Genomic DNA, 14379 nt, shown 5'->3' on the forward strand with positions numbered 1-14379 from the left:
GACACAATGTTGAAATCATAGCTAACTAAAAATCAATGTGACTCCATACTTATTTCAACCAAAATTACTACTTATTTTAAGCACAAACATGTGTGCTCAACAGAAGCACCCAAGACAGTGAGTGTACATGAGCCATAGCTCAATCATTAAGTCGCACAAGAGAGAATAACCATTACTGACTTGTGTCCCCTCAAGGTGAAGCTTCTTTAAATTATTAGTCAGTTTTAATCACATTGAAAATGTAGCCTCAATGCATAGGTGTCATTTACACTGGGGATGCTGGGGACATGTCCCCACCACTTTTTGAAATGGCTGATTTTGTCCCCATCACTTGTTTAAATTTGTTGTGTTTTTTTAAAAAACCTTCTGAAAATGCCTTTAGAAAGGTTCATTTGCACATTAAGAAAACATGTAATGTAATTAAAATATAGAAGAAACAAATGTGCATTGTCCAAAAAACTTAGCTGTGTTGCCTCAGCAGGGATGATATTATGTGAGAAAAGTTGATCTACAGGAGAAACAGATCTGAAAGCAACACAGAATACCTGAGAGATGCTCTGACTTAGATTCTGTTATGTATTATGGAATGTAACTTGCCACCTGAATTTTGTGTTTCATTTTACATAAATAAAAACATTTCCACCATATGTTGGTTCAGAAACGTTCTCCAGAATGCAGGAAATGAAGTGTTTAAAGATCAAAATATCCCCCAGACCCCCGCTCAGATGCATTGAGGATATCTTTAAAACACAATTTGAGGATCGTTTCATTCTCCTGTAACTAATATTGCATATCATGATGTCTGGCGAGCTAAGTGTCTCTTCACACCCCTAATCTGAGCCCCTATGTCCCCACTACTTTTCAACACTAAGACGCCCTTGCCTAAATGTCCCATGAAGACCGGCGGCTCGTGCAGCAACATGTCGAGGTTGGCACGATGCAGCTGTGATTTAACATTCATTAACTCATCTATTATCACCTATACTTGATCATTTCTTATTGGTGAGCCACAGGAATCCGTGATACATCCAGCGTTTATCCATGCAGGAAATGTGCATATGAGTGTTTCTATGATATTCCTATTCATGTGGCTTGTATTAATCTATTGTATTTCTTTTCATTATAGTGTTCCTGATGCCTACTTGGATATTGTTCTGTTGTTGCAGCCAATCACATAACGTGGAACTTTGCTGTAGTAAAAAAAAAAAAGGGTGGGGGCGAGAGAGAGAGAGAGAGAGAGAGAGAGAGAGAGAGAGAGAGAGACACACACACAGCCAGAGAGGAGGGGTGGGGAGGGAGAAACGGAACCCGGATGCTGATGCTGACCGATGAAGAGAAGGCAGCTCGAGAGAGGGAGGAGGAGGAGTGTGAGAGGTAGGGGGGGGGGAGAGAAAGAGAAACGGGGGTATTACGGGTAGCAGCGGAGTGAAGGAGGCCATCCCGTGAACGATGGACACTCCCGTGGATGTGGGCAACTTCTGACAACCTGGAAAATTGTTTCCTGCAGGGCGATTATTTAAATTTTTTGGGGGGGGGTTGAAAAATTGTTGTCATTTGTGCTGGAGGCAACAGCTTAGCGCCGGCTGAGGGAGGAGATGCGGTGATATCATGAGCGTAGCCGGCCAGGGAGAGAGAAAGAGAGACAGAGAGGAAGCGAGAGAGAGAGGAGGGGAGGGAGGGAGGGAGGAAGAGGGAGCACGGGGAGTCGGCTACCACCGGGCCAGCTGAGGATGCTTGTTGTTTCTAGAAATAGGATTAATCACCGGGCCGAGCGTTGATCCTCCTCCGGCACACCGAGCGCACCTCTCTCCGCTGCAGCTGTCCCGACCGAGGGCGCGTTTCGCCTGTCTGGCCCGGTCTGCCCGAGGCTGTTTGCGTGTTGTATGCTCTCCCCCCTCTTCCTCTATTCCCTTATGCAGGGCCGGGGAGGGGTGAGCCAAAGTGTGCACCGGATATTGGAAAACCCATTCTTCTTGCTGATGCTGTTGTGATAATAGATTATTATCCGGACAACGCCGCATCTGCACACAGAGAGACAGATCCTGACCAAACGAGGCCTGGCTCGAGAAGAAACGGGAATGCATGATCTTGGAAGGATTATGAAAACATTTTTGGACCGTAGCGGTAGCGAGGAGGGGGTCCCTGATATCGATCAGAGAATGGATTCAATCAGGGCATTCTGACTTGGGATATCTGAGACTCTGCTCCTACAGAAATCAATCCGTGGCAAATGTAGCCTTCCTGTCCAGGTCTGAAAGAGATCTTTCTTTCCTGCTCCACTTTTGGCCAGCTGCATAAGCTACATAGGATCAATTAGCTTTAAACTACTGTTATTTATAGCAGGGGGTGGGTTTGGCATCTCCCATCCCTGGCACCGGTCAAACCTCACACGTCCTCCTCTTTCTGATCTTTTCTACCTTCCCCCTGAATGATGCTGCTTTCTGTGCTGAAATAAAAGAGACACAACCCGAGACTGGGGAATACTTTATTCTAGGCCTTATAGAGTGGAAACTGGGCCGGTTCTCACTCCAAGCACGGACCTGACCGCATGACAAACAAGTGCATGGGAGTAGCCTGCAGGGCCCGGCTTTAGATCACGACCAGTCCTCCGTACCTCTCCTCTCATCTCCTCTGCTCTCCTCTCCAGCGCCGTATAGCCGCCTGTGATGTGCGTTACGGCGTTACGCACGGAGCAGGAGCGACCGCTATCTTGATCTGCCTTATAACACAATTACATCTCGCTAAGGATGAGCAGCAAGGAGCTGACGCTGGTCCAGTCCAACCAGTATGTGGGGCCTTACAGGCTGGAGAAGACCCTGGGGAAGGGGCAGACAGGTAGGAACCTCTTTAATTACCTCGAGTCTTGTGAGGCAAATAGGCTCGTCTGCAAGGCGCATCAGCTGATTCCAGAATTCAGAATCACTTTAACATACCCCTGTGATATCCAGAGGTCACGGTTTAATCCGTAAGTCTTTTTTATCTAACATGGTTTTATTCTGTTACCACCTTCTTAAAGGGTCATCTACAATTCATTACAGCAACAAAAATAAATAAATATTCTTGGAGAAAACATTACAGCAGGCAAATAGGCCTGTGGTATAAATATCCCAATCAGTCTTTTTTATGAGCTGAGTTTGGTCAATGTTTGTGACAATGTCAGTAAAGCATTTTGAATAATTTATGACATCCCCTCCTTCCTGTTTTCACACTGCATGATGATTTCTGATACTCAAACATTTTCTTCCTCTCTCTGTGTGTCTCTCAGGACTGGTGAAGTTGGGTGTCCACTGTATAACAGGGCAGAAGGTGGCCATAAAGATTGTCAACAGGGAGAAACTCTCCGAATCAGTTCTAATGAAGGTACAGTACTTATGATTTCCCTCATCCATCTGTCTGTCTATTTACCAGCTGCATCTGTATAGTCACTATGAATGTAATTACGGTGGCTTCAAAGCTCAAACCATGTAAGCTTGCACTCTCCAAACCTGCAAAAACAGCAACAGAAATAAAGTCTTTATTTTTGTCTGTGTTGTAACTTGGAGCTGCCCGAGTGTGTGGGCACTGCTTCTGTATGCCGAACAATAGAGATGATTTCATTCTGCTAATTAAGCCTGCTGATGAAAACTACTGCAGCTGAAACACACTGGACTGAAATACAATTAAAATGTCTTTTCATGTTACCGTTTCTAATGTGGCTGATTACTTACTTTCTTTTTAAAATACAGCAGGTAGCACAGGGAGTCCTTTAGGAACAGAGAAGTATGGCGTTCTGGTGGTGATGTTTTTGTTTTAGTACACATGCATAGAGCCTATGTCATTCTTTTAATAACACAGATTTTGAATAACATCCAGGCTTGAGGGCCTTGTTCTATATAAGATCAGACACTTGTGGAGCACTAAAGACAAAAAGCCACCCTTCATCCCCATGCAACTGTCACTGGTTCCCAGTCATCCGGATTTTACAGTATTGTTTGTTTGTCATGTTTGGAAAGTTGCCCATTGCCTACTGTGTGAAAACTGCCAGTAACCACGTTGCTGGACTGCTATCTGCTAGCTGAGATGACCAGCTGAATTGACACATTTATGAAAATGTCAACACATTCTGAACATGATGAGCTTCATAAAGACAGATGTTATATCAGTGCTGTTGTATTGAATTGCATTAGATTGTACAGTTGCACCTACTGGCTCCTGACTATTATCTTTTATTACATAGAGTCTCATGCAAAAATATGTAGGCCTACTCAGGGTTTGGTAAATAGCTACAAATGGACCAAATCTGGCTTTACATTGGTATAATTTCATCAAAGCCTTTAAGCACGTTTCTGACTACATATCAAACAAGTCCACGTTAATACAACACTCACATGCCCTTATGTAGGTTAAACAGTTATTGGTCACTGTAATCTTGTGCATACTACGTGTGAAGACATCTCATTGTTAAAGATGAGGGACAAAATCCACAGTCCTCAGTTTACACAGAAAGGCATTCTAAAGTTTAGCCAAAGCTAGCATGAGACTAGCCCTCCACCGCAGCTCAGCAAGAAAATACTATAATGGAATTTAATACTCAAAATACTTTATTTTTGGAAAACACCCATTTAAATTGCCTTATTCAGACAGACATAAAGCGACTAATAAAATAATCAGTATGGGTATGTGAGTATTAGATTATTTTGTCTTTTAATTAAACCATGCCAAATGTCTTTAGTTCAAACACACCTTTAATTCATCAGGGTTTAACTAAAAGAGATGTGGGTCTCTCTAATACAAATCTCAAAGATATGAGATTATTTTTTTTACAAAGGCAGCAGTTTAGTCTTTAAAACAGTTGTTGTCATAACTTCATAGAAAGATACTACAGAGGTGCTTGCTTTGACTAGCTTAACATAGCTTAATCAATGAAATAGATAGTGTCTTCTATCACTCTATCTGTCATAACTTTAAAACGGCATTAATAGTTTCTTTGGCCATATTGGGGCAGCATAACTGCTGGCCCACAAGCTTTAAACATAATATGTTTAAATGTTAATGTTTTGGATGAGTATCTTAGCTTAGTGCTAGTGTTAGCAAAAACTTGTCTATTTACACATCTGGCAAACACGGAACCACGTTAGCATTTATTTGAGATAATGTGCTACCTGGTGAACGCTTTGAGCTATTTTTTGGTCTCCACCAACTCCTGAGAGAAATATCGGTTGGTCTAGCTGCTAAATGCTCTTTGGTGCTGGACAGGTAGTGTACAGTGTAGTGGCAGCTGGTGAAAAATATTTATGGGTCTGTGCTATATCCACTCAGTTTCAGTAAACGTCCCAATACAATTTAACACAAACTGCAGGATACAAGTGCTCTCTGTGAAATAGTCAGAAATTATTTAATGCCAATATTAAAAAGTGAACATAAACATAGAAAGTGACACGAAAAGAAAATACTCAAGTAAAGTACAAATACCTCTAATTTGTATTTCAGTAGAGTAGGCCTACTTAAGTTTCTGTCCACCACTGGAAATAACCACATCTTAACACTTCAGAGCTGTAAATTCTGATCTATAAACTATACAGCTTACCTCTGTAACCAACCACTGGTGAATAGCAAGATAATCTGCATTTTTTACTCCCTCCAGAATGGAATCTTTAAGAACTGACAGCATGCAGTCCAAAAGTTTGTTTTCCACAGTCTGAGGTGCCTTTGAAAATGGTAGCTGTCTTAAGGTGCTCCTCCAACACACAGTCCAGAGAGGCAACAAGATCTACTGAAAACAGCAGGGTTGTCAAAGGATTTGGCCTCATTGTTTCCGTGCAAGGCCGGCTCAAAGGCCAGCTCAAATGCCCGGCAGAATTTAACACGTGTTAAACATGCCTGTTCTTATCCACCTCTTCATTGTGTTTCCTCACCCCAATCCTTTGGCCTTCCTCAGCTGTGTAGCGATGTTAACCCTGCCTAACATGGCTAGCTTCACCGTATCGTCCATATGTGCCCTCGCACACTCATGTTTCTTAATCTTCTCAGATAAATGTTTCGTGTCATTTACTCCTGTAACAGTCCATGTTGTATCCATCCGCTCCGGCTGCCATTTTAAAAAGCAAGCATGGGAAGCAAAATACGGCATTTACATGATTGCATCCAGCTACCCAAGCTTTTCTGTTGTACCAATTGCAGAAGAAGCCTTGCAAGTACATTGTACCTTTCTCGCTAGCCTGTTGACTGATTTTGATGTCAAGTTGATCTTGGCCAAGCTCTTTGACATGTTTCTCCTCTCAAATGGATTTTGAAGAAGAGATCTCATTGAATTTGTGGGCGGCTGAAAGTGTCCCTACTCTCCCACCAACTGACTCTGCTTGGTGCGATAAATTTATCGCTCTTCAGGCATCAGATTTGAGGACGCTGATTAGCTTAATTTATGTTGCTATGGGTATATCTTGTCAGCTATTGGCTGCGCTGCTGTACTGCCTGGGCGATAGTTCTATCGCCCCAGAAGAGATTAGTGGTTGAGCAGGAAGCTAGATTCCCCAGGCAGGGCAGCTCCCTCTATTGGCCAGCCGCCACTGGTACAGTGGGTTTTTAGAGCTTTTTTTTAGAGCCTGCTGCATCTGAAAACGACACTAGCGGTGAAGAAGTGGAGAGCGGTGAGAGTTCACCAAAATAGTAAAGTTGCAGTCTGTTAAACCAAAGCAATGAATCGAAAGACGCTAAAACTCTTCGCAAACCTAAGGTGTAACTGCAGAGTTTGTGATAATAGTCTGTAGGTTTGTCACTGTGAGTGACACCTTTTACATTACACATAGTTATTTGGTTCACTGTTCATGTGAAAATATTGATTAGTGCAGTCTTAAAGTCTTAGTATGTTAGGAGCTATAGTTTTGAGGTACGTAGCGTGCTGTACAGGCCATGGTCTGCACTTAACTTGCTGAATTTACAAAACCATTTAATACTGTCTGTTCTACAGTTGACCTAACTCTGCCTTTATAATTGCTTCCTCCCTGGCTATCTGTTTTCCATCGTATTTGCCTTCTTCTTTCTTCTGACATTTCAATCTGCATCACCTTTTTAACCTCTCTCCTTCTCTCTTCTCTCTCCCTCTCTCTTACCCCCACCCCACCCCCACTCCCTCTATCCAGGTGGAAAGAGAAATAGCTATTCTTAAACTAATAGAGCACCCTCACGTTCTGAAGCTTCATGATGTCTATGAGAATAACAAATACCTGTGAGTATCTCTTTAACTTCCTCCTCTGAGAAACTGACTTTTCTTCCCTCTCTGCTTCTGGTCCCCTGAAACAACCTTGAATCTGAAAGGGAAAGGAACTGTAAGACAAAGCCAAGATAAATAACCATAGGATATGGAAGATATAGAGGGTTGTGTGTGTGTGTGTGTGTGTGTGTGTGTTTATGTTTATATGTGGAAGAAGCATCCATGACTTGTGTGCATGCATTTTAATGGCATTTGTTTTTATATACATGTTTTTGTTACCCTTCCCTTTCCACAGCTGTTTACATCTCTCTGCCCTTCTGTCTCTCAGGTACCTGGTGTTGGAGCACGTGTCTGGCGGAGAGTTATTCGACTACCTGGTGAAGAAGGGCAGGCTGACCCCCAAAGAGGCCAGGAAGTTCTTCAGACAAATCATCTCCGCCCTTGACTTCTGCCACAGTCACTCCATATGGTCTGTGAGAGGCTTTTGACCTTATGAGCCCTGCCCCCTTTCTTTTTGGTCATATCTCCAGTTTTGTCTCTCAATTTTTAGTAGTTTTTGCCGGTGTTGTGTTGAAGTCTGTTTCCCCATCGAGTTGTATTTGCCCTTGCTTTAACCTGAGCTAAAAGATATAGTGAAAAAAACAAAAATCATCTGATTGGATCACACAGCCTGCTATAAATTCTAACTACAAAGTTTGGAGCGCAATTCATTACCAGTCATTATCTGAGGGATTGTTAACCTACACCTCAATGTTAAGCACAAAAACTTTATTTGCTGTTGATCATCTGGAAAAAAAGACTTAAGTACTTTCATTGAACGTGTGTGTGTGTGTTCCAGTCACAGAGACCTGAAGCCAGAGAATCTTCTCCTGGATGAGAAGAACAACATCAGGATAGCAGACTTCGGCATGGCCTCACTACAAGTCGGCGACAGCCTGTTGGAAACCAGTTGTGGGTGAGTGCTGGGTTACATCTACCCATTTAAATATCATCTTGAATTATCTTTACTGTACTGTATTGTAAATGAACTACAACGATGGCATATATGTTCCTAAAACGTTAGTTACGGATAGCTGTGAGATGGTGTTCATTTTAATCTCACAATGGCCTTAAATAAAAAATGAGATTCATCTTTCAGGTGATATATAAAGTTAGTAAGATTTAAGCAATTGGTAAAAATTTACACAAATACACAAGTGTGGAATTCTTTTTATCCTGATTGGTGTGTTTTTGTTTGTTGTTTGTTTCTGTTTTCATGGTAATGGTGATGTGTGTAGCCTAACCAAGGACAGGGGTTGCAAATTAGCTTCAGCTAGAAACCCTATATGCAACACATTTGTTCAAGTTACTAGTCACCTGTTACAAGTTACTAGTCACCTGTTACAAGTTACTAGTCACCTGTTACAAGTTACAAGTTACTAGTCACCTGTTACAAGTTACTAGTCACCTGTTACAAGTTACTAGTCACCTGTTACAAGTTACTAGTCACCTGTTACAAGTTACAAGTTACTAGTCACCTGTTACAAGTTACTAGTCACCTGTTACAAGTTACAAGTTACTAGTCACCTGTTACAAGTTACTAGTCACCTGTTACAAGTTACAAGTTACAAGTTACTAGTCACCTGTTACAAGTTACTAGTCACCTGTTACAAGTTACTAGTCACCTGTTACAAGTTACAAGTTACAAGTTACTAGTCACCTGTTACAAGTTACTAGTCACCTGTTACATGTTACAAGTTACTAGTCACCTGTTACATGTTACAAGTTACTAGTCACCTGTTACAAGTTACTAGTCACCTGTTACAAGTTACTAGTCACCTCTTACAAGTTACTAGTCACCTCTTTCAAGTTACAAGTTACTAGTCACCTGTTACAAGTTACTAGTCACCTGTAACTGTGTGTCTCTTCTGCATTGTCCCTGACAAGTAAACAATAAAATAAAATAATAAATAGGAACACCTACGCAATGCTCTGGTCTGCTTCTTTTTACATAATCCATGGCTTTGTTCATTAAAAGCTCCAACATTTTTAAACCACCTGCCTATCAGGGAGAATGTGGATTTAACAGATAAAATTAGTAAGGGATTGTAGCTTTCACCTGGATAAAACCGCAGGTGTTTTTGTACACTGAGACTGGAATATTTTTGTTTTTTAAACATGACTCAGCACTCTATACACACAGGATCTCAGTGCTTCCTTTATCTGTGTGTATGTTTGTATCTGGTTAAATCTTTTAATAGTTTTTTTCTTTATTTATAGATCCCCACATTATGCTTGCCCAGAGGTCATAAGGGTAAGTTACTTCCCTCTCAGCGTGTGTGTGTGTGTGTGTGTGTGTGTGTGTGCGTGTGCATGTCTAATGCTACCCTGTCCTTGCATTGCTTTTCAGGGGGAGAAGTACGACGGTCGCAGGGCAGATGTTTGGAGTTGTGGCGTCATCCTCTTTGCTCTTCTTGTGGTAAGAAGATTCTGTTGCATTTTCTTTCTCTGAAGTTTTTTACCACTAGTGGAGCAATATTGTGGAGACTGGTCACAATTTCATTTACATCTCAGGCTCTACTAACAAGGTAGTAGGATGCACGAGCATGTGGGTGACATGACTGCTGACATTACACTGAAAGTTGGCGATGGTAACCTGCCAAGAAATGTAGGAATGTGCCAGCAAAAAGCAGGAAGAAAAAGATTCCTTGTGAAGCCTTAAATATACATGCAATGTGTTTGTGTGAGAAAAATAACATCCTATAAAATGGTGAACTGTCGTTTTACACTATAAGCTATTTACTTTAAGCTATTACTTTAAGCTATTGTACTGATTAGACAAACAAGATATGATGTGTTATTTGTGAGCTTTTTCGGCAAATTTTGTTTCCTTTGCCCCCTGTTTCCAGTCTCTGTGCTAGGTAAGGTAAGCTAACCAGCTGCTTGTGGTAAGAAAGCAAATAAGTGTAAGTTCTTAAGTTTAAAGCAGGACATAATGTTCACCAGCCATTGTTTATGAGTGGACGGTTCAGCGTGCCTCCACTGGAGCAGGATTGCTCGCCGAGCCAGAAGGGAATCGAAGGATAAAGTATTTAACTCTCGTTTCCTATTTTATCTTCTTTCTGTCTCTCTCCACCCTCTCCCATCCTTTCCCAGGGTGCCCTGCCCTTTGACCATGATAACCTGCGTCAGCTTCTAGAGAAAGTAAAGAGCGGGGTATTCCACATGCCCCACTTTATACCTCCTGACTGCCAAGCTTTGCTTAAAGGAATGATAGAGGTCAACGCTGACAAGAGACTCACGGTGAGGAGGGAGGGACCATGGGGCTTATACAGGGAGAGAGAAAAGACACATTAACTTAACTAATGGCAATGTACTTTGAATTATGTTGTAGTGATATATATATTGTCGTATTGTTGTATACATGTTTTTTCTCTATCATGGCACAAAAATATCAGAACTCGTTTTTCGAACCAGATGAGATACATGTTTCCACAAATAAAGTAGAATGAATACATTGCATTTTTGCCTTTTGAGTCTACGATCAAAATGTGGAGGCCATTGTGTCAAAGTCTGCTACCCCTAAAATAATGATTGGACGTAAACTGCAATGGAGAACTTGAAGGGAAGTAGCAACACTAACTAAAGAAGGCGGGGCTTATCAAACTGTCAGTTGTTGCCTCACACATTGCACCACATCAGTTTCTACAGCACATGAAACATGAACCAGGCATATCGGAGGGAGGAAGGACAGAAAAGACCCTGCTGCAGGCTTGGCTTCAAGATGTGACAGAAACTGACCCTGACACATGACCAGGAGAAGGAAGATGAGGAGGAGGGTGGATTGAACAGAGCAGAGGGGAAGGACAATGGTACTGCTTTAAGGCAGGAGCAGAGTCAGTTTAACAGCAAGTCTGCAGTTTATCATGGACACCAAGATGTATATAGGAGGAGAGGCATATATATATATGAAGTATATGCATATATGTACTTAAAAAGGAATGGATGGGTCAAGAGGCTTCATCAGTGGCCGTAAAGGATGGAGGCACTGAGGGTGAAAGAGATGAGGACCTCTCTTCCTTTTCCCTCCTGAAAGCAAGGCTTGAAAGGAGACAGGCAGTTCAGAGCGTGATTGTGGGGAGAGGGTATATGAATGAATAAATGAACAATGTGAATGGACTGCTAGAGGAAATTCCACTGCTCTCAGGTTCTAAATTGAAGCTGGAATAAAGCGGGCATGTGGGGTGGAAATGAATTCATGCTTAGGAGGCAGAAAGACGGAGACAACTGTGCTAATGTGGCTTGACTCAGATGATGCTGTTAAGTAAAGACAGTGAGAAAGAAAAGGCCTGGTCAGTTAGTCATTCTGCTACAACAGAGTAGATTTAATCAAAGCTGTGGCTTCGTCTGATGAGCTGTTGATTAATAGAGCCTGAAACCAGGTCAGAGTGTCTCTCTGTCTCTGTCTGTCTGCTAGCAGCCTCCATGGAAACCACACACCATGCAAGGAGACTGATTTCAATCCAGTTCAAAAGTATATCAGTATCTAGCAAGCAGAACATTAGGAAATGAATCCACATATCTTCAATTCTGCGCTTTTTTCATCACATTCTTATCACTTAGGAAACAGGAATGTTGGAGTGTAACATCCGTGCTGCAAACAGGACTCTATAAGCAAGTTAACAAATGCAAAGCTGTCGCTGCATGCAGCTACTTGCTAGTTTCCTCTCTGCAGATGTACAGATACAGTGTTCACACCAGGCCCACATTTGACTTTTTAAATGCTTGCAAAACTGCAGCTGTTCCATTATTCCAACCCCAAGAGATACTGTGCAGCACTGATGTGATGGCTACCACTGTATGCAGTCCTAATGCAGAGCGGGGACTTCTACAGAATATATAATGTAATCGTGGATTTAGGACTGAACTGCAGGGAAACTTTTTCTAGGGTTGTGAAAGTAGAAGCTGTATAAAACATGGATGTAGTCTCCACGACGTTGCCCATAGGTGAGAGATTGTGAAGTTCAATGTAGGTGTCTTCATCTTGGCAGCGCCTCACTCGCCTAACTCCCAGCTAATACAGAAATGGGCAAAGAGGTGGAGTGTTGGTGGAGCTCAGGCGGGCCGAATGAAGCCCGGTTGTTGCAGTTAACCACCCATCACTCAAAGGACTTGTGTGATGTCTAAATTTTTCAGCACGGAGGTTGCCACTGGGTGGAAACAAATAGAAGCGAGTCTACAGCTATGCTCTGTGACGCTGTATTTGAGCTAAATGCTAACATCAGTACGCTAACATGGTGATATTTAGCAGGTGTGATGTTTACCATATTCACCATCTTATATTGGAATGTTAGCATGCTAACATTTGCTAATTAGAACTCCGTACAGCTGAGGCCTATGAGAATGTCATTTGTTTTGCAGGTATTTAGTCGTAAACCAAAGTATTGGACAAAATAAAATTCTTACCAGTTGATACCGCTAGATGTAAAGTATTACATATCATCCGGATGCGGGATGCTTGCAGCAAATTTTATCATAATCTATTCTATATTTGTTGAGATATTTCAGTCTGGACCAAAGTGAGCGAGCATCCGTAGAGCCATGCTAAAAACAGTATTAGACATAATCAGGGTTCATGGTTCATAGAGAAAGTTCATAGGAACACATTTAGACAGGCTAATTCCTGAATTGTTACATTCTTACCAACACTGTGCAAACCAGCAGCTAAATCTAGCACTATTGGCAGTGCTGAATTCCATAACGAAACATATAGTTTTTTTCACAGAGAAACTTATATATACTATAATATAATGTTCAATATTTAATATTGTCTTATATTTTTTGTTGATTACAGCTAGAAGCAATACAGAAACACTCCTGGTACCAGTAAGTACATTCATTTATCTTACTTTTTTTCCCCTTTCACTTCTCCACCAAGCCACCCCGACCTCCCTTTATATATTTTATAATTGCCTCAAAATGCTCCAGCTACTTATACTGTTATCAGCAAAGTGTTTACAGTTTCAAAGCAAGAGTCAAATTCTCTATTTCCGCTTGTTAATTTCAACCTTAACAGGGTATTATGTTCAAAGTGAACAATCAAAACACCAGATCACAGGATAGGTTAGCTTTATAAGTTCCTCATAGAAACTCTGATCATAAGTGGTAATATTTTATTGGTGGTTTAAATCTAGCCTTTCCATTTTCACCAAAGGTAAAAAAAAATATATAATTCTATTATTCTATTTTTGTCCTTTGTTAATCCATAATACTACCTGCACTGCTTTGTGAAATCAGAACCTCACCGCCGTCTCGAGCAAAGCTCACTCTTTGCACTCATTTTATATTAATTCAACAGGCGTGGATGCCCGCTCATTGGAGCATTATTGGTAATAAGTTGTGCTATTGAACAAGTATACAAGAATAAGTAACATCATACCTTCTGGGAGGTCAATCACCCCTACGTTTTGGAAGGGAAACATGTGTTGTGTGCACATCTGTCAGCTAACGGCATCAATTTCAAAGTGCTTGTGTGTGTTTATATAGTCAGTGTGCTCTCCGCTGACGTCAGCATGTTTTGCTCTATGTGTTTAAGCTGAATATGTCTCACTATGTACCTTTCCACTGCAGTTTTTGAACCGCAAAAATAATAAAACTCCCTCAGTTGACATAAACCTGCGTAATGTTGGATCTCATTGTCTGTCACGGCTTGCTGTAAACTTTGAGATGTTTGTAACTGCTCATGCTAACTACAGCTACTGACTTTTTCCCTATCAGGGGTGGTCGTAATGAGCCTTGCCCAGAGCAGCCGCCCCCCCGCAGGGTGTGTGTGAAGAGGATCCTGTCCTTAACAGATCTGGACCCTGACGTCCTGGAAAGCATGTACTCCTTAGGGTGCTTCAGAGACCGGGTCAAACTCACACAGGACCTTACAAGTGAGGAGTGAGTAAATATAACCCATCAAACATTTCCACTTTGAATAGATGGCGATGCATCAATGTGCCCTTCTGTTATGCGTGACGAGAACTCAAACATCAGTTTTATCATTTTTTTTTTTTTTTTTTTTTTAACCTGTCCTGCCCAGCAGCCTGGTATAGAGTATAATGACCTGGATACCATATTGTGCCAGACAGATTTTACTTTAACAAGACAGTATTAAAATACTCCTTTGTCTGTTTTATTATTTATTTAATTATGTATTGATTTGTCAC

The 14379-nt window shown here is 41.5% G+C and overlaps 1 protein-coding gene across 2 annotated transcripts in view; it reads left to right on the top strand.

Annotated features, from left to right (window-relative positions):
• Positions 1 to 2742: 2742 nt before the first annotated feature.
• LOC123984398 (serine/threonine-protein kinase BRSK1-like) overlaps positions 2743 to 14379 on the top strand; it is a 28294-nt gene continuing 16657 nt past the window's right edge. For both annotated transcript variants that reach the window (XM_046071258.1, XM_046071266.1), the window contains exons 1-10: positions 2743 to 2835; positions 3266 to 3360; positions 7119 to 7204; positions 7518 to 7658; positions 8028 to 8144; positions 9449 to 9482; positions 9579 to 9647; positions 10325 to 10471; positions 13023 to 13054; positions 13946 to 14110. In XM_046071258.1, the coding sequence (XP_045927214.1) occupies positions 2748 to 2835; positions 3266 to 3360; positions 7119 to 7204; positions 7518 to 7658; positions 8028 to 8144; positions 9449 to 9482; positions 9579 to 9647; positions 10325 to 10471; positions 13023 to 13054; positions 13946 to 14110 (974 nt within the window). In that variant the 5' untranslated portion in view covers positions 2743 to 2747. The remainder of the gene's footprint in view (positions 2836 to 3265; positions 3361 to 7118; positions 7205 to 7517; positions 7659 to 8027; positions 8145 to 9448; positions 9483 to 9578; positions 9648 to 10324; positions 10472 to 13022; positions 13055 to 13945; positions 14111 to 14379) is intronic.

This window comes from Micropterus dolomieu, linkage group LG02, assembly GCF_021292245.1.
Source record: "Micropterus dolomieu isolate WLL.071019.BEF.003 ecotype Adirondacks linkage group LG02, ASM2129224v1, whole genome shotgun sequence".
NCBI lineage: Eukaryota > Metazoa > Chordata > Actinopteri > Centrarchiformes > Centrarchidae > Micropterus > Micropterus dolomieu.